This window comes from Chiloscyllium plagiosum, unplaced genomic scaffold (genome assembly GCF_037043375.1).
Source record: "Chiloscyllium plagiosum isolate Xiang-an unplaced genomic scaffold, Cpla_swu_hap1 HiC_scaffold_10, whole genome shotgun sequence".
NCBI classification, from domain to species: domain Eukaryota; kingdom Metazoa; phylum Chordata; class Chondrichthyes; order Orectolobiformes; family Hemiscylliidae; genus Chiloscyllium; species Chiloscyllium plagiosum.
This window is the reverse complement of record NW_028270148.1, coordinates 29,714,080-29,734,361: the sequence shown is the minus strand read 5'-3', so window position 1 is coordinate 29,734,361 and position 20,282 is coordinate 29,714,080. Positions and strand designations below refer to the sequence as shown.

General features: G+C 42.4%; 1 protein-coding gene across 1 annotated transcript in view; it reads right to left on the bottom strand.

The window, feature by feature from the left end:
* The window catches only part of LOC122553173 (WD repeat-containing protein 64-like), a 135,079-nt gene extending 115,201 nt beyond the window's left edge, over positions 1-19,878 (bottom strand). The window contains exons 1-3 of the mRNA XM_087990995.1: positions 19,728-19,878; positions 15,051-15,181; positions 7,115-7,208 (exon numbers count right to left, since the gene is read on the bottom strand). Coding sequence (XP_087847121.1) covers positions 7,115-7,208; positions 15,051-15,181; positions 19,728-19,878 — 376 coding nt within the window. The remainder of the gene's footprint in view (positions 1-7,114; positions 7,209-15,050; positions 15,182-19,727) is intronic.
* Positions 19,879-20,282: the final 404 nt, after the last annotated feature.

The window sequence follows — 20,282 nt, the reverse complement described above, 5'->3', positions numbered from 1 at the left end:
CCAATGCCCCTCTCCTAAGTCCCTCCTCCCTACCTTTTATCTTAGCCTGCTGGACACACTTTCCTCATTCCTGAAGAAGGGCTTATGCCCGAAACGTCGATTCTCCTGTTCCCAGGATGCTGCCTGACCTGCTGCGCTGTTCCAGCAACACATTTTCAACTCTGATCTCCAGCATCTGCAGACCTCACTTTCTCCTCAAAGTTAATCAGACAAGACAGGCAAGAACAAGTCAGAGAATGAGGTAACTCTGAAGAATTAAACTGTATTTATTTCAATGCAAGGAGTCTGACAAGTTGGATGAACTCAGGGCATGTTTGCAAACATGGGTGTGGGACATCATAGTTATTAGAGGAATGTGGCTGTGGGAGGGAAAAGGACTGGCAGCTCAGTGTTCTGAGGTTTAGATGTTATACATGTAGGAAAGATAGAAAGGGAGGCAAGAGAGAAGGGGTGGTGGCATTTTTGATTAGAGAAAACATTACTGCTGCACCTAGGATATTCCTTGAGGGATTGTTCAGTGAAGCTGTATGGTTGGAACTCAGAAATAAGAAAGGGATGATCACATTGATGGGATTGTACTACAGGCCCCCCAATAGACAATGGGAAACTGAGAAGCAAACTTACATAGGAATCTCAAATACATGTAAGAATAATAGTGGTGGATTTTAACTTTCCAAATATAGACTGAGACTGTGTTAAGGACTTTGGTAAATGTATTCAAGAAAAATTTCTTCATTAATATGTAGACACACCAACTAGCAAAGGAACAAAACTTGGTCTTCAGTTGGGAAATAAGGCAGGGCAAGTGACTGAAGTGTTAGTGGAATAGCACTTTGGGATCAGTGATTATAATTCTATTAGTTTTAAAATAGTTATGGAAAAGGATAGACCTTGTATAAAAGTTAAAATCTCTGAATTGGAATGAGGCCAATGTTGACAATATGAGCTGGGAAAGTTCAAAATCTGATTGGAGTAAACTGTTCACATGTAAAGGGATGAATAGCAAATAGGAGGCTTTCAAAAAGGAAGTAACAACAGTTCAGAAGCATTGTGTTAGGAATAGGGAACAATGGATTGTAACAATGCTGCTCTTTTAACAAGGTTACTCTGTCCTTGTTTTACTTTCAGAGAGGTCGTAAAAGACACATACTCAGAAGGTCTAAGTTGAAGGGTTTCAGGGCCAGATTGTTTATAGCTAACAGATATTGCCTCAGGAAAAGGCTTTCAAGACTTTAAAAAAAACACTTGCACAATGAAAAGGGAGTGGCCAGTTCTCCCAGCTCAGCTTTTCCCTGGGTTGGTTTGGGTTTTAGCATAGTAGTGTTCTGAAGCTGCTGAACTCAAAGAAGGAAGGGCCAGGCTGGTAATCTCTTGCTGATTTCTATCTGTAAGACCCTGGGTTGGTTTGGGTTTTAGCATAGTAGTGTTCTGAAGCTGCTGAACTCAAAGAAGGGCCAGACTGGTAATCTCTTGCTGATTTCTATCTGTAAGACCCTGGGTTTGATTTTACCTTTTGCACCGAGGGGTGTTTCTGGGGATTATTGCAAGTATTAGGGACAGTATCATTAAGTTGGGAGGATCTGTTGGGTTTTCAGATAGGTTAAGTTATTTGCATTCTGTTCCCTTTTGCTTGTGTTTCATTCAGTAATCTTGTAAATAAATTCTGTTTTGTTTAAAGCTAGCGATTTGTCCAACTGCATCCCTCCTGGAATATCCGTGTTATACCTGCTTAAAACAACGAGCAAAGTTAGGGCCTGGACCACTTTCATGAAATGTTTTGAGAGGTCTGGCCTGGTTCATAACAGGATGAATAAAAATATTGAGGCTCTGATGAAGAATAAGGAGGTGTGTCAGATATAGATAATTGGGATCAAGTGTATTTATTGAAGAATATAAGCAGTGAAGAGTATAAGCAGTGTAGGGGCAAGAGAGAAATCAGAAGGGCAAAAAGGTAATATGAGATAGCTTTGGCAGATAAGGCTAAGGATAATCCAAAGAGATTCTACAAGGACATTAAGAACAAAACAGTAACTAGATAGCGGGTAGGGTCTCTAAAAGATCAATGAGGTCATCTATGTTTGGAACTACATGAGATGGGAGAAATACTAAATGAATATTTTGTATCAGTATTTACTGTGGAGAAAGATATAGAGGCCAGGAAACTCAAGGAAATAAATATTGATGTCTTGGAAATAGTCGTCATTACTGAAGAGGAGGTGCTGGAGGTCTTAAAATAAACATGATAAAGTAGATAGAGAGTGAAGAAGGTATTTGGTATGCTTTCCTTTATTGATCAGAGCATTGAATGCAAATGTTGGGAGGTCATGTTGTGGCTGTACAGGACATTGGTTAGGCCACTGTTGGAATATTGTGTGCAATTCTGGTCTCCTTCCTGTCAGAAAGATGTTGTGAAATTTGAAAGGGTTCAGAAAAGATTTACAAGGATGTTGCCAGGGTTGGAGCATTTGAGTTACATGGAGAGGTTGAACAGGCTGGGGCTGTTTTCCTTGAGCGCCGGAGGCTGAGAGGTGACCTTATAGAGGTTTACAAAATCATGAGGGACATGGATAGGGTAAATAGACAAAGTTTTTCCTTTCTTTTTCCTGGAGGCATAGGTTTAGGGTGAGAGGGGAAAGATATAAAAGAGACCTAAACTTTTTCACGCAGAGGGTGGTACATGTGTGGAATGAGCTGTCAGAGGAAGTGGTGGAGGCTGGTACAATTGCAACATTTAAAAGGCATTTGGATGGTTATATGAAAAGGAAGGTTTTGGAGGGATATGGGCTGGGTGCTGGCAAGTGGGAATAGATTGGGTTGGGATAACTGGTCGGCATGGATGGGTTGAACCGAAGGGTCTGTTTCCGTGCTGCACATCTCTGTGACTCTATGACTGTAAGTATACCCCAGGACACTGTGGGAAGCTGGAGAAGAAATTGCGAGACTCTGTTGAGATATTTTTATTATCTACAGCCACGAGTGAGGTGCCAGAGGGTGGATAATGTTGAATCTTTATTTAAGACTCATAGAATCTCTACAGTGTGGAAACAGGCCATTCAGTCCATTCTGACCCTCCAAAGAACATCCAACCCAGACTCACCCCATCCCTGTAACACTGCATTTTCCATGGTTAATCCATCTAGCCTGTACATCTGTGGACAGTGGAGGAAACCCAAGGAGACATGGGGAGAATGGTCAAACTCCACACAGTCAGTCACCTGAAGATGGATTCAAACCCGGGCCCCTGGGGCTGTGGGTCATCAGTGCTGACCACAGAACTACCATGCCACCCTGAAAGAAAGGCCATAAGGAGAATCTTAGGATCTAGAGAACGGTGTTTTTAACATCAATGGTGGGTAAGTTGTTGGAGGGAATTCTGAGAGTTAGGATTTACATGCATTTGGAGAGGCAAATTCGGGATTAGGCACACTTTGCACGACTCTGTGCTTGGTAAATTGTGTCTCACAAACTCAATTGAATTTGTTATGGATATGACCAAAAAGGATAGGAAGGCAAAGTGACAGATGCTGTGTACATGAACTTTAGTAAAGCCTTTGACAAGGTTTCATATGGTAGACTGATCAATAAATTTAGATCACATGAGATTCAGGGAGAACTCACCAATTGGAGACCAATTGGCTTGATGATAGAAGGTAAAGGATGGTAGTGGTGGAGGGTTGTTTTTTTCAGACGGGAGGCCTGTGACCAGCAGTGTTACAGGGATTGGTGCTAGGTCCACTGTTGTTTGTCATTTACATAAACGATTTGGATGATACTTTAGGAAGCATGGTTAGTAAATTCACAGACAACACCAGAATTGGTGGCATAGTGAATGGTAAAGAAGGTAATCAAAGATTACAAAGAGATCTTGATCGCTGAGGCCAAAGGGCTAAGGGGTGGCAGATGGAGTTTAATTTGGCTAAATGTGAGATGTTGCACTTTGATAAGACAAACAAGAATAGGACTTATACAATTAATGGTAGGGCCTGAGGTAGTGTTGTCCAACAGAGAGAACTAAGGATTCAGGTAATAGATCTACGAAAGGTGCGTCACAGATAATCTTAGATCATTCAGTGTAGGTGTGTTGGGACATCATGTTGAGGTTGTTCAGGGCTTTAGTGAGGCCACTTTAGGAGTACTGTGTGTAGATTAGATTCCTTACAGTGTGGAAACAGGCCTTTCGGCCCAACAAGTCCACACCGACCCTCCGAAGAGTAACCCACCCAGACCCATTCCCCTATATTTACTCCTGACTAACGTACCTCACACTATGGGCAATTTAGCATAGCCAATTCACCTAACCTGCACATCTTTAGATTGTGGGAGGAAACTGGAGCACTCAGAGGTGGGGGAGAATGTGCAAACTCCACACAGACAGTCGCCAGAGGCAGGAATCGAACCCAGGTCCCTGGCACTGTGAGGCAGCAGTGCTAACCACTGAGCCACCGTGCCGTGTAGCTCTGGTTGCCTTGCTATTGGAAGGATTATTAAATTGGAGAGGGTTCAGAAAAGATTTAGAAAGATGTTGCTAGGAATGGAGAGTTTCACTTATAAGGAGAGGCTGGATAGGTCTCTTTATTCACTGCAGCAAAAGAGGTTGAGGGGTGACCTTTTTGAGGTTTATAAAGTCATGAGGAGCATAGATAAGGTGAATAGCAAAGGTCTTTGCCCTTGGCTGGGGGAATTCAAAACTTACAGTGAGAGGATAAAAGTTTAAAAGGGACTTGAGCAGCAATTTTTTCACACAAAGGGTGGTTCATAATGAACTGCCAGAGATGCAGGTATAGGTACAACATTTAAAAGACGTTAGGACAGGTACATGAATAGAAAAGGTTTAGAGGGATATGGGCCAAAACATGGTCAAATGGGATTAGTTTAGTTTGGGAAACTTGGTCAGCATGGACCAGCATCAGACTGAAGAGTCTGATCCCATGCTGTATGACCTTATGTCTGAATAAAGTTTCAACATAAAGTCAAGCTTTACAAAGTTTGCAAATGTGAAAATTAAAATGTGAAAATTACATTTTGCAATGCTTCAGCTGCTGATAGCTATGAGCATTGCAATGTACAGGCTAAGATCCTCGTTTTTCTCACTCATCTCTGCTGAGCTTGTTGATCTCAGCTGCTGAACTGAAAATATTGTCAGTATTTTACAGCAAGGACAAAATACAGATTCATTAAGCCCAGTTTTTTTTTCACGAAGATAGAAAATTCTCAAAAAACTGGCTGTTATACCAAGCTAGCTCAAAGAATATTGAGAAAATGCACAAACTCTAGTTGGCTACTTTACTCAGGAATGAAGAGAGTGATGCACTATCAGACATGTTCTGTTTCATATTCAATCTTAAACCAAGACGGCCATCTACCCTCTCTGACAGAGGCAAACGTTGCCATTTACTATTCCAAAGAGGTGGAAAAGAGTTCTGTCCTGTATACTTTCCAAGCTACCTCCAACCAACATTACTAAAATAGATTAGTTGACCAATATCCCATCATTGTTTGTGCACTCTTGCTGTGTGTAAATTCGTAGCAGCGTTTTATACAGCATTTCAGAGACATAGAAACATTGAAAGCAGGAGCAGATTTCAGCCACTCAGCCCTTTGAGCTTGCTCCAAAATTCAACGTAATCATGCTGATCATCCAACTCAGTACTCTGTTCCCACTTTCTCCCTTTGATCCCTTTCATTCTAATAACCAAATCTAACTCTGTCCTCCAAGCATGCCATGTTTTGGTCACTGTGGCAGAGAATTGCATAGGTTCAAAACACACTTGGGAAATGAATTTCTCCTCATCACAGTCCTATACCATATCTTTAAACTGGGACTCAGGGTTCTGGATCCCCGAGTCATCAGGAACATCCTTCCTGCATTTACCCTGTCCAGTCCTGTTCAAATTTTATAGCTTTCAATGAGATCCCCTTCCTCATTTTTCTGAATGCCAGTAAATATATTGCTAACTGATTAGCATCTTTTCATATTTCAATCCTGTCATTTCACAAATCAGTCTGGTAAACCTTTGTTACACTTCCTCCGTAGCCACAACATTCTTCCTCAGATAAGGAAACCAAACTGCACACAGTACTCCAGCTGTGGTCTCACAAAGGACCTGGACAATTGCAGCAAGACATCCCCGTTCCTATACTTGAATCCTCTTGCTGTGGAAGCCAACACACGATTTACTGTCTTCATCGCCTGCTGCACCTTCGTGTTTCCCTTTAGTGACTACTGTGAAAGGATACCTGGATGCCTTTCCTGATGAAGAGCTTATGCTGGAAACATTGACTGTCCTGCTCCTCGGATGCTGCCTGACTGTCTGTGCTTTTCCAGCACCACACTCTCAACTCAGATGTCTTTACATTTCCTCCATTTCCCATTCTATTGCAATCCAAATAATAATATGCCTTCCAACTGTTTTTGCTAAGCAAATGGTAACTCATATTTATTCACATTATACTTTATCTGCCATGCATTTGCCCACTCACCTTGCTTGTCCAGATCACACTGAAGTATCTCTGCATCTCCCTCACAACTCACTTTCCCACCAGCTCTGTGTAATCTGCAAACTTGGATTTATTACATTTACAGCACTAATCTAAATCAATAGTATATATTGTGAATAACTGGGGTGCAACACTGTGGTAACCCACTCGTCACCGACTGTCACTCGGAAAATTACCTTTTTATTCCTACTTTTTGTTTCTTGTCTGCAATAAGTTCACTCACCCCAATACCATGCCCTTTAATATTGCATTCTAATCTCTTATGTAGGACCTTATCAAAAGCCTTCTGAAAATCCAAGTAAACCACGTCCACTGCCTCAACACATTTAAACAAGGATGAATTGGCCGTACAGTGTTTTTTTTTTCCTTCATGCACAGCTTTCAGGTTTCTGCCTGTTTCACACCTTCCTTTTTTCCCACCCCTGACCATGACTAACTGAACTGCAGAGTAATTATTGTTAATGAAAACACTAAACCAGTGTCTAATTCAGTCTAATTTATTTATTATAAATGGCAAGTTGGGTTGTTACATTTAGCTATTTCTCAGTAGCAAAAGCCAAAATGTGTATAGACACAATTTAATAACTGTTTACATTTTATAGAAACCGTTGCATACCTTCTCTCATTTCAATATTTTGTCGCTTGGAAATCATGAATATCGGCAGGATGTCCATGATACTCTTTTCATCTGATGGAAAATATCCAAAAAGCTGCATGACAAAAAACATACGTGTTAACAATATACACGTTTCTCACCTACCATTTTTGTTCTGATGCATGGCTTGTAAAGCTGATAAAGATAGTTCAGATGATAAACATTTTATTTTTTCAAAACGAAAATGACAACTTATTGCAGCATTAATTCAGCTCAGTCCAAGCATAAAGTTCACAAAAGACTTCTCCACATTGCCGTAAGAAGCCCTCAATCTGTGTTACACATTATAACACCTGATTTGAATCATAGACAAAACAGCAGAGAGGAAAACCTATTGTTTTGGTTCAGGGTGTCTTTAAAGAACTGCTCAGTTTAGCCCCAGACTCCAGATTTTTCTGCAGAACTCAGCAAGTTAATTCCCTACAACCACATGAAAGATTGCTGTTTGAAATTCTTATGAAATCTGTTGCCACAACATTTGAGGGGGTGCATTGCCAAGCTTAGCAATATTTACTGTGAAAATAATTCTTTTTACATTTCCTCTAATTCTTTTGCCAATTATTTTAAACCTGTGTCCTCTGGTTAATTACCCATTGCCAAATGCACAGGTTTTCCATATTTATTCTTACCGAAACCCCCTGCAATTTAAAAAAATCTCAAATAGATCTCCCCTTTTATTCTACTGCGCTCAGGAGAACAGTCCTGGGTCCTCTAATCTCTCCAAATAACCAAAAATCTTCATGCAAAATGTCATCCAGATAAATAAAGCTCCTCTGTATCCTTTCCAATATGTTCCTAAATATGGTGCACTGTAGAAACTACAGTATATTTCCAAGTGTGGATGATGATTGGCCTGGAAAGTAACACCACCTTAGAAATCTGCTGTGATTACGCGTCTCAGTGACTAACGGTCAGGGATTTGCAAAGTTTGTTTTAATACATTCTTAAACCCCTCCATGGCCTCATTCTTCCCAATCTCACTAAACCTAGTGGCCTTCCAACACTGAGAACTCTACTCAATATTGCAGATGAAGCTGAACCAGTGTTTTATAGAGGTCTGACATAATTTCTTTGTCTTTGTCATCTATTGTCAATTGACTAAATCCAGCATCCTGTATAATTAATGGACTGTTCTCTCAAATTATCCTAGCACCTTCAATAACATGTATGCATATTCAATCCAATTCCTATTTCTGCTCCTGCACTAACAATAACTTTTGTTTCATAATGGACCAGTTAGTCATTGCAATGGTAGCATTGCGATAGTTGTGTACGAGGACCATGTGCATATGACATGATTGACTGCCTAGAATTACCCTGGAAGCTGAAACTCCCTGTGAGTAATTACCTAGTTCCAAACTCTAAGTTAGTGTCAGACGGACTTTGGAGAGCTTCAGCTGACAGCACTTAATATCTATCCCAGGAAATATTAGAGGAATTAAAACCGGCATTAATTCCTGGGTAACTATTATACTGATTTCACTCCCACCTTAACTCACCAAGATATCTGATGCCCAATACTCCAACTTGACAAGATTCATCCCTGACCTGATCCCACTAGGCTCAGCCACTGACTACACTCCCACCCTGTGTCGAGTCCTATGCTTGTCCCCACTGCACTCAACATGACTCTTGACTTCACCCAGACCTGGATGCGACTTGCACACTCACCTTGTCGGACCCGCCCCCATCCCAGCCCACCACTCCGAGCTCCCTTCCACCATTCACCAATACTTACCTCCTACTCTCAAGCCCAATGTTCCCCACCGCATGACCTGACTGGACTTCACTCAATTCGCTGGTTCCCAAGATGACACACCCATTGACTGGACCCACTCCATCAGTACTCAACTACCAACTCAACCCATCCCATCCCCAACCTACCCTAAGCACGCACCCACTGACCTGCTACCCTACCATTTCACCAACCTGCCACCCAGCTCCTCACCCAGTTGGCACCTTACTCCTTCATTAATCTTCCACCTCTTGCCTACCTGCCGTTATTTTTCTATGTTCTTCTGACCAAAGTAAAGCTTGTTTTTGGAAGGGGAATTGTAATTAAATGTCTGAGATGTGAGGTAATTTCTGAGGTAACATAGTGATTTATTATTTCTATAGGGATATGAGAGAGGTAACCAAAAGTCACAAATATAAGCTTATTGATGGGTGTGAGTGGGAAAAATCATCAGCTTGTGGTGTAGAGAACATACGCTTGCTGTAAGTAATCATTTTTATAATCATTTTTTTATATTTGGGTGTCAGAAGAAATGAGGACACATTGAGTTCCTAGTGAAGCAATATGCAAACCAGCTAAAAAGAAGTGAAACACAAAAGTGGTGTGAAAGGCTCAGGCACATTCAAGAATTCAGTATACTCCCAAGCTGTGTTGTTGGTTGTTCGAGTGAACAAAATCCCCAAGAGGCTGAACCATCAGGGAGAGGGAGAGTGGATTTGTAGAAATATGCTTTGTCAGTGTTGATCACATCCAGAGATTTCAGATGGAACAAAGCTGCCAGTGAAATCCACTCATGAGCTTAATCCAGTGAGTGGAAAAAGGGAGAGGCCCTGTGTACCGCAAGATTTTAAGATTTTGAAAAGTGCCCAAATTTGTGCTGAAAGTAAGACAGAAGGATTTGTGAAAGCAATCTTTCATTGCATTGACAAGTTAAAGGGAACTTCAATGCTTCTACTGAAAACTATTCTTTGCGTCAATTCAACCTTCTTTGATTTTGGTTTTGACTGTTACAATGGAAGTTTTAAAAAGTGGAATTTTGTCATTCCACTTTTTAACATTCCACAGACATTCATTTCTTTTCAAGTCACTGATCTCAACTCGAATTGTAACAGCTAACACAAGTTAATTTCTAATGGAAAAGATTAGAAAATCACAACAGCCATAAGTTAACATAAGGAATGCCTTGCTTTCTTAATAGTTGCAGTCGTGAGCCTCTAACCTGCTCCTGCTCAACCATTTTCATTCTGAGATTTTGGCTTGGCCCCTGTGAATCACTCTGCTGTGTGACTACTCCTCCCATAAAATACACAGAGTCACAGAGATTTACATCACAGAAACAGACCATTCGAACAACCAACAACACAGCTTGGGAGTATACTGAATTCTTGAAAGTGCCTGAGCCTTTCACACCACTTTTGTGTTTCATTTCTTTTTAGCTGGTTTGCATATTGCTTCACTAGGAACTTGTCCATGCCAACCAAATACCCGAACCTAATCTAGTCCCATCTGCCAGCACTTAGCCATATTTCTCTAAACCCTTCCTATTCATAGACCTATCCAGATGCCTTTTAAATGTTACAATTGTACCAGCCTCCACCACTTCTTCTGGCAGCTCATTTCATACACGTACCACTCTGTTAATGAAAACGTAGCCCCTTAGGTCTCTTTTATATCTTTCTCCTCTCACCCTAAACCTACGCCCTCTAGTTCTGGACTCCCCGACCCCAGGTAAAAGACCTTGTCTATTTATCCTATCCATGCCCCTCATGATTTTATAATCCTCAATAAGGTGACCCCTCAGCCTCCAACGCTCCAGGGAAAACAGCCCAGCCTGCTCAGCCTCTCTCTACAGCTCAAATCCTCCAACCCTGGCAACATCCTTGTAAATCTTTTCTGATACCTTTCAAGTTTCACAACATCCTTCCAATAGGATGGAGGCCAGAATTGCACGCAATATTCCAAAAATGGCCTAACAATGTCCTGTACAGCTGCAACATGACCTCCCAACTCCTATACTCAATGCTCTGACCAATAAGGGAAAGCATATCAAATGCTTTCTTCACTATCCTATCCACCTATGAATCAACGTTCAAGGGACTATGAACCTGCACTCCAAGGTCTCTTTGTTCAGCAACACTCCCTAGGACCTTACCATTAAGTGTATAAGTCCTGCTCTGATTTGCTTTTCCAAAATGCAACACCTCACATTTATCTAAATGAAATACTATCTGACACTTCTCAACCCATTGGCCCATCTGATCAAGATCCTGTTGTAATCTGAGGTAACCTTCTTTGCTGTCCTCTACAACTCCAATTTTTTGTCATCTGCAAACTTAATAACTGTTCACATGTTCCTATGTTCACATCCAAATCAATTTATATAAATGACAAAAAGTAGCGGACCCAGCACCGGTCCTTGTGGCACTCCACTGGTCACAGGCTTCAAGTCTGAAAAGCAATCCTCCACCACCAGCCTCTGTCTTCTACCTTTGAACCAGTTCTGTATCCAAATGGCTAGTTCTCCCTGTATTCCATGAGATCTAACCTTGCTCACCAGTCTCCCATGGGGAACTTTGTCGAGTGCCTTACTGAAGTCGATATATATCACATTCACAGCTCTGCCCCCAGCAATCTTCTTTGTTACTTCTTCAAGAAACTCAATCAAATTCATGAGACATGATTTCCTAGGCACAAAGCCATGTTGACTCTCCCTAATCAGTTTTTGCCTTTCTAAATACACGTAAATTGTGTCCCTCAGGATACCCTCCAACAACTTGCCCAGCACCAATATCAGGCTCACCGGTCTATAGTTCCCTTGCTTTTCCTTACCACCTTTCTGAAATATTGGTACCATGTTAGCCACCTCCAGTCTTCTGGTACCTCACCTGTGACTACTGATGATACAAATATCTCAGCAAGGGCCCAGCAATCACTTCCCAAGGTTCACACATAGTTCTGGAGTACACCTGATCAGGTCCTGGGGATTTATCCACTTTTATGCATTTCAAGACATCCAGCGCCCCCTAATTTTTAATATGGACATTTTTCAAGATGTCACTATCTAGTTCCACGCATTCTATATCTTCCATTTCCTTCTCCACAATAAACATTGATGCAAAATATTCTATTAGTATATCCCACATCTACTGTGGCTCCACAACTAGGCTGCCTTGCTGATCTTTGAGGGGCCCGATTCTCTCTCTGGTTACCCTTTTGTCCTTAATGTATTTTATAAAATCCCTTTGGATTCGCCTTAATTTTGTTTGCCAAAGCTATCATATGTCCCCTCTTTGCTGTCCTGATTTCCTTCTGAAGTATACTCCTATTGCCTTTATACTCTTCTAAGGATTCACTCGATCTCTGCTGTCTATGTCTGTCATATTCTTCCTTCTTTTTCTGAAGCAAAGTCTCAATTTCTTTAGTCACCCAGCATTCCCTACACCCACCAGCCTTTCCTTACATCCTAACAGGAATATACTATCTCTGGACTCTCGATATCTCATTTCTGAAAGCTGCCCATTTTCCAGCTGTCCCTTTATCTACGAACATCTGCCCCAAATCAGCTTTTGAAAGTGCTTGCCTGATACCGTCAAAATTAGCCTTCCTCCAACTTGGAACTTCAACTTTTCAATCTGGTCTATCATTTTCCATCACAATTTTAAAACTAATAGAATTATGGTCACTGGCCCCAAAGTGCTCCCCCACTGACACCTTAGTCACCTGCCCTGCCTTATTTCCCAAGAGTAGGTCATATTTTGCACCTTTTCTAGCAGGTACATCCACTTACTGAATCAGAAAATTTTCTTATACGCACTTAACATATTCCTTTCCATCTATACACTTAACACTATGGCAGTTCCAGTCTACGTATGGAAAGTTAAAATCCCCGACCATAACCACCCAATTATTCTTTCAGAAAACTGAAATCTCCTTACAAATTGATTTCTCAATTTCCCCCTGACTATTAGGAGGGGTATATAATACAATTCCAATAAGGTGATCATCCTTTTCTTATTTCTCAGTTCCACACAAATAACGTCCCTGGATGTATTCCCAGGAATATCCTCCCTAAGTACAGCTGTAATACTATCCCTTGTCAAAAATGCCACTCCCCCTCCTCTCCTGCCTCCCTTTCTGTCCTTTCTGTAGCATTTATATCCTGGAACATTAAGCTGCTAGCCCTGTCCATCCCTAAGCCATGTTCCTGTATTTGCTATGATATCCTAGTCCAATGTTCCTAACCATGCCCTGAGTTCATCTGCCTTCCCTGTTAGTCCTCTTGCATTGAAATAAATGCAGTTTAAATTATCAATTCTACCTTGTTCTCTGCTTTGTTCCTTCCTGCCCTGACTGCTTGACTTGCTCACTTTCACAACTGTACCAGACTCAGATTGATCTATTTCCTCAGTATCTTCCTGGATCCCACCCTGCCACCTTACTAGTTTAAATCCTCCCAAGTAGCTCTAGCAAATCTCCCTGCCAGTATATTAGCCCCCTTCCAATTCAGGTGCAATCCGTCCTTCTTGCACAGGTCACTTCTACTCTAGAAGAGGTTCCAATGATCCAAAAATGTGAATCCTTCTCCCATGCACCAGCTCTGCAGCCACACATTTATCTGCTCTATCCTCCTATTCCTACCCTCATTAGCTCGTAGTACTGGGAATAATCCAGATATTACTCCCTTGAAGACCTTCTTTTTAAATTCCTTCCCACCTGTCTATATTCTCCATTTAGAATCTCATCCTTTTCCCTTCCTATGTCGTTGGTTCCAATGTCTACAATGACATCGTGCTGGTCCCTCTCCCTTTGAGAACATTCTGCAAACTCTCTGAGACATCCTTGATCCTGTTACAAGGGAGGCAACACACCATTCTGATTTTTGCTGGTGGGTGCAGAAACGTTTGTCTGTGTCTCTGACTAGAGAGGCCCCTATCACAATTGATCGCTTGGATCCTGACATACCCCTCATTACATTAGAGCCTGTCTCAATACCAGAAACTTGGCTGTTTGTGCTGCATTCCCCTGAGAGTCCATCATCCCCTACATTTTCCAAAACAGCATATTTTTGAGATGGGGATAGCCACAGGAGAGTCCTGCACTGCCTGGCTACCCCTCCTACCCTTCCTGGCGTTAACCCATCTACCTGACCGTATCCGCGGCTTTTCTCCCTTCCTGTAACTGCCATCCATCACACCCCCTCGGTCTTGTAAATTCCTCATTGCCTCTAAATGTCGCTTCCACCAATATATGCGATCCAATAGGATTTGCAACCAAATGCACTTCCTGCAGACATAATCATCAGTAACATGGAAACTCTTCCTAAACTCACACATCCAACATGAAAAGCATATCACTCTACTAAAGTCCATCTTTGCTCCTTCACAATCTGCAGACCCAGAAAATAACACCGTCCTTATCCCCTAAAAACAGTGCTCCAGGCTTACTTTGTACATTTGTTTTATATTTTTAAAATTTAATCAAGAGACAGATTTCAATAAACCATATAATCAAGAAAGAACACATGCTATTCACTACTGTAGACTTATAGCAAGGTTACATGTTAAAAACTATGCACTTGTCTGTTCCTGTGCTGTGATCTCTCCCACACAGGTTCCTCCAAGGTCAGCTGTGAATTTTATTGTTTGTTCATTTTTCCTAGATGCACTCTGATGTCCAGGAATACATGAACTCAAATAGCAAAGGCAGTAACTGAGCAGATTCACTGCTGTGTCGGTTAGCAGTGTAGGTTTCTTTCTCGCTCTCTCATACACTCTGACCGTATGCTCAGCTGCCTTTTGTCTGTCTTTCTTCCTTTTAAAAGTGCTGTTATTTTGACTTTTTTTCCTCAAAGTTCCAAAACAATCCAACAGCATATCAACAGTAATTGCTGTTCCTGGAATTTGAGGAGATCACCTCCAACACCTAAAATATCTCAAAAAAGGAGCAGCTCTTACAGCCATCTGTTTTCTCACATTTTCTGTGTTACTGATATCCAGTTTGTAACTAAAAACATTATGTCAGGACATTTGTTCGGAAATAATGGAAGAAATAAAACCACATATCTTTAAATTGATCTCATAAATACCTTGGAAATAAAAGGCATAACAGCTTGAAAAAAATTAAAGTCACTTCTGCATAATGTAAAATGATATAAAAACTTACTTCACACCAGTCAATGGGTGTTGTCACGTCAATGTTAATCTTCTTAAAACATGCCTTTATGAACTCAGCTTTCAATTCATCATTAAATAGATCTTGCACGGTATCATAAAACTCATCGTAAGTCATTGGTTCTGGTGAAAAAACACATTGAAAGATATTTGTATGCATGATGTATGCACGAAACAGCTTGCAAATAAGTCATATTCTACAACTCTACCATTGGGGAGAAGGCACAGAAGCCTGAACACATGCACCAGCCGGATTCGAAACAGTTTCTTCCTACTGTTGTTAGAATACTGAATGAACCCACAAACTCTTAGCATTCACCTGTACCTGTGTTTTTGCTTTGCCGCTGTTTGTCTATTATTTACTTATCTATGCTATTTAACTATGTGATCGGTCTGTATAGCTTGCAAGACAAAGCTTTTCACTGTGCCTCGGTACATGTGACAATAAATTTAATTCAAATTCAAAGAAATTGTTAGCATAAAACTTGAGTATTACTTAGAAAAGAAGCTTTACATCTTGTACTGATCAGGACAAAATCACAAGAATACCAAATCTCGAAGGAAACAACAATTTATCTTGCATTAGAAGAGGATGCTGATTGATTGACAAGTGGACTGAGATTGGTATAATCGTTACCATTCAGAATGCACCAGGGAACAATGAGCTGAAAAGCTTTGTTTAAGTTCAAATCAAGCAAATTGAGTCTTAATGGTCATGACATTGTCATAAGAAATGCACCAGAAATTGATTGCTCCCCAAATTTTTGTTTAGTTAAAAAATGCACACTGCATGGTCATTGGAGAGGAGAGTGAGTGGTGAGGACACTGAAACGGTCAAAAAGCATCATCAAAAGGAGCAAGTGAAGTGAGGCTAAAGCAGATGAACCAGCAGTGGATTTGTGTGAGTCTCCGGAGCAACAGCAGAGGTTAAAAGAAGCAGTGAGAGCAGTGAAATCAAAGAAGGAGACAGACCAGCAGCCGCCCTGTGTGGGACTCTGGAGTGACGGACATGAGTTTGGATTAATTCCTGTCACAAAGAAAAGTGGCTTTGGTGTTTTGAGGTCAGCTATTGCAACTCCAGGAATTCCCAAAATAATGTCCTTGGCCAAACCATCTTCACCAGTGACCTTCCCTCCATCATAAAGTCCAAAATGGAGATGTTCACAGATGACATCATTATGTTCAACAGTATTCTTGGCTCCTCAAGTAGGCAAGCCCTGGACAGTAAGGTTGGGCTGAAAATTGGCAAGTAACATTTGTATCATGAAAGTGTCAAAAAATGACCGTCTTCAAAAAGAGAGATTCTAACTATTGCTCTTTGACATTCAATTGCATCATCATCACTGGGTGTTATCATTGACCAGAAACTGAACTGGACAGATCACCGTCCCTTGCTACCACAGCAGGTATAAACCTGCACCCACACCATCTCCTCACCTCCATCCCAAAGGATCCTTCCAAATCTGGCAGAGATTTTCTTGCACCTCCATACAAGTTATCTACTGTATCCATTGCTCTCAATGTGGTCTCCTCTACACTGGGGAGACAGAATGCCAATTTGAGGAATGTTTCAGAGAACATCTCTGGGACACAGGGGCTAAACAACCCCAACACCCTGCAGCCAAACATTTCAACTCCCCCTCCCAGTCCACCAAGGACTTGCAAGTCCTGAGCCTCCTCCACCACCAAAGTCTCGCCACCGGAAGCCTAGAGGAAGAATGTCTAATCTTACGCCTTGGGACTCTCCAACTACATGACATCAATGTCAATTTCACCATTTTCCTCATCTCCCCTCCCCCACCTCATCCCAGATCCAACCCTCCAACTCAACACCGCCCTCTTGAACTGTCCTAGCTGTCCATCTTCCTTCCCATCTATCCGCTCCACCCTCTGCTCCGAACTATCAGCATCACCCCCCACTTTCATCTACCTATTATATTCCCAGCCACCTCCCCTCCAGCCCCACGCCCCTCCCATTTAATTCTCAGCCCTCTTGGGCACTCCCACATTCCTGATTAAGAGCTGATGCTCGAAATGTCGACTCGCCTGCTGCTCGGATGCTGCCTGACCAGCTGTGCTTTTCCAACACCACACATTTTAACTCTGATCTCCAGCTTTTGCAGTCCTCATTTTCTCCATGAAAATAGTTTGGCTACAAAAGAAGGTCAGAGGCTAGAAACTAAGTAACTCACTTCCCCAAAGTTTGTCCATCATCTACAAGCAAAAGTCAGGATATTATGGAATAGCCTACATTTGCCTGGACGACTGCAGCAAAACTTAAGAAATTTGACACGAGCAAGGACAAAACTGCTGCTGGATTAGAACCATATCCAAGAATATTTTCTCCTTACACCATCACTGCTCAGTATTGCAGCTGCACATAGTATACTAATTCGGCTGCACCTGCACAAATGGACTGCAGTGGTTCAAGACGGCAGCTCACCACCTCCTTCTCAAGGTAAAAACAATGACTGCAGATGCTGGAAACCAGATTCTGGATCAATGGTGCTGGAAGAGCACAGCAGTTCAGGCAGCATCCGAGGAGCTTCAGCAAAATCGACGTTTCAGGCAAAAGCCCTTCATCAGGAATAAAGGCAGAGAGCCTGAAGCGTGAAGAGATAAGCTAGAGGAGGGTGGGGGTGGGGAGAGAGTAGCATAGAGTAGCTTCAGGGCAGAGGAAATGACCTGGGAGTTGCAGTGGGAGAGGGACTCCCTGAGATTCTTGTAGAGAGAGGAGGAAAACCTCTTTAAGGCAGGCATCCTTGCAAGAGGATTCGCCCTGAAGCTACTCTATCTACTCTCTCCCCACCCCCACCCTCCTCTAGCTTATCTCTCCACGCTTCAGGCTCTCTGCCTTTATTCCTGATGAAGGGCTTTTGCCCGAAAGGTCGATTTTGCTGAAGCTCCTTGGATGCTGCCTGAACCGCTGTGCTCTTCCAGCACCATTGATCCAGAACCTCCTTCTCAAGGGTAAGTAAGAATTGACAATCAATGCTGGCTCACACAGCAACACCTACACCCAATGTGTGAATAAATATAACAGCAACTCTATGCACAGCAAGCTCCCAAAACAGCAGTATGATAATAATTACACAACCTGTCTGGCAATGAATGCAAGATAAATATTGATCAGGGCATCAGGGATAACTTTGCTGTTCTTCTTTGACATAGTGCCATAGGATATTTAATTTCCACCTGAGGGGGCCTCAACTTAGCATTTCATCTGACAGATAATGCTGCCAACAGCAGTGTTAGCCTTGATGGTTAAACTCTCATAATCTGCTGACTCAGGTAGGAAAGCTCACCAACTGGGAGACAGTGAGGTCTGCTAATGCTAGAGATCAGAGTTGAGAGTGTGTTGCTGGAAAAGCATAACAGGTCAGGCAGCATCCGAGCTGCAGGAAAATCGAGAGCTCATGCCCGTGACATCAATTTTCCTGCTCCTCAGATGCTGCCTGACCTGCTGTGCTTTTCCAGCAACACACTCTCAACTCCAAGTTCACCAGATAGAACATAGAAGAATACAGCGCAGTACAGGCCCTTCGGCCCTCGATGTTGCGCCGATCCAAGCCCACCTAACCTACACTAGCCCACTGTCCTCCATATGCCTATCCAATGCCCGCTTAAATGCCCATAATGAGGGAGAGTCCACCACTGCTACTGGCAGGGCATTCCATGAACTCACGACTCGCTGAGTAAAGAACCTACCCCTAACATCTGTCCTATACCTACCCCCCCTTAATTTAAAGCTATGCCCCCTTGTAATAGCTGATTTCTTAAAATTTTCCAGCTACTACACTGCTGCCTATTAGATTAGATTAGATTACAGTGTGGAAACAGGCCCTTCGGCCCAACAAGTCCACATCGACCCGCCGAAGCGAAACCCACCCATACCCCTACATTTACCCCTTACCTAACACTACAGGCAATTTAGTATGGGCAATTCACCTGACCCTGCACATCTTTTGGATGGTGGGAGGAAACCGGAGCACCCGGAGGAAACCCACGCAGACACGGGGAGAACGTGCAAACTCCACACAGTCAGTCGCCTGGGCGGGAATTGAACCCGGGTCTCTGGCGCTGTGAGGCAGCAGTGCTAACCACTGTGCCATCGTGCCGCCCAAATGGCGGAGGTGAGGGAGATGGGGGAGGTGAGTACAAAACAGAAACACAAATCTCCACTCCAGCTCCCCCATTCTTAGAATCACGATGTAGGACAAAAATCTCCAGCACTGGCGACATAGGATGGCCTATAGCACCTAAGAACAAACAAATCTGAGTTGGTTTGAATGCAACAGGGGAGACAAGAGCTAATTGGAATGATTTCCATTCCACCAACATTATCAAAAATAAAAAGGAGACTAGACGAAAACATAGGTTCAAAAAGCAAGCCACAAAGAAAATCGGGCACCATTCGGAGATTGAAGCAGGATAATTGACAGGATAACACGAAGCTGGATGGACCGAATAGCACCGATCTGATTAGTCTCTTTTAAATGTTGCAGCATGTTGGGCTGATTGGGAGGGGACAACACCCAAGATCACAGAGGCACCTTCAACTTATTTGTATAAAATGCGAACAATTATGGGTGCCGTCACACAGCCATAATATATAGGAAATCGTGAAATTTCCATTCCCAGACTTCAGAGAGAAATCAGGTTAGCTCACCAAAATCTGGCATCCTTTTATTGCTATCAAGATTTCTTAGATTCTGCAGCATCACGGCGACCAGATTGTTGAATTGATCCAGGCGGTCCTTGAATATGTGCTCAATGAATGGATAGTCCAGGCCATGGCTTGCCAGATCTTGGATCGACATGTTGCACTGAATTTGTTGACCTGTCCTTTGTGGATTTTAAAGAAGGATGGTTACTCACACAATTTTCCTCCTTCCCACTATTCTCCTCTGAATAAAAAAATGTCTGTGGGGATTTAATGCAATAGAGGAGATTTGCAAGTTACGATGACACCAAATTTGAAGAGGCCATGTCCAAGGTGAGGGGCTCATTGACACACCTGAGCACAATAGCATGGCTCCAGGTATGGCCGCCTCCTGCTGTTGCCCGAGCAACCAGATACCTTTGATCCAATCACAGTGCAGCCTGCCCAAGCCAGCACCTGATTGTCACCTCGGCACCCTTTGTGATGTCAATCACTCCATCAGGTGAGTGCTTTGACCCTTTCCCCATTTCTAACAAGTTTCCCCAACACATTCCCCAGTGC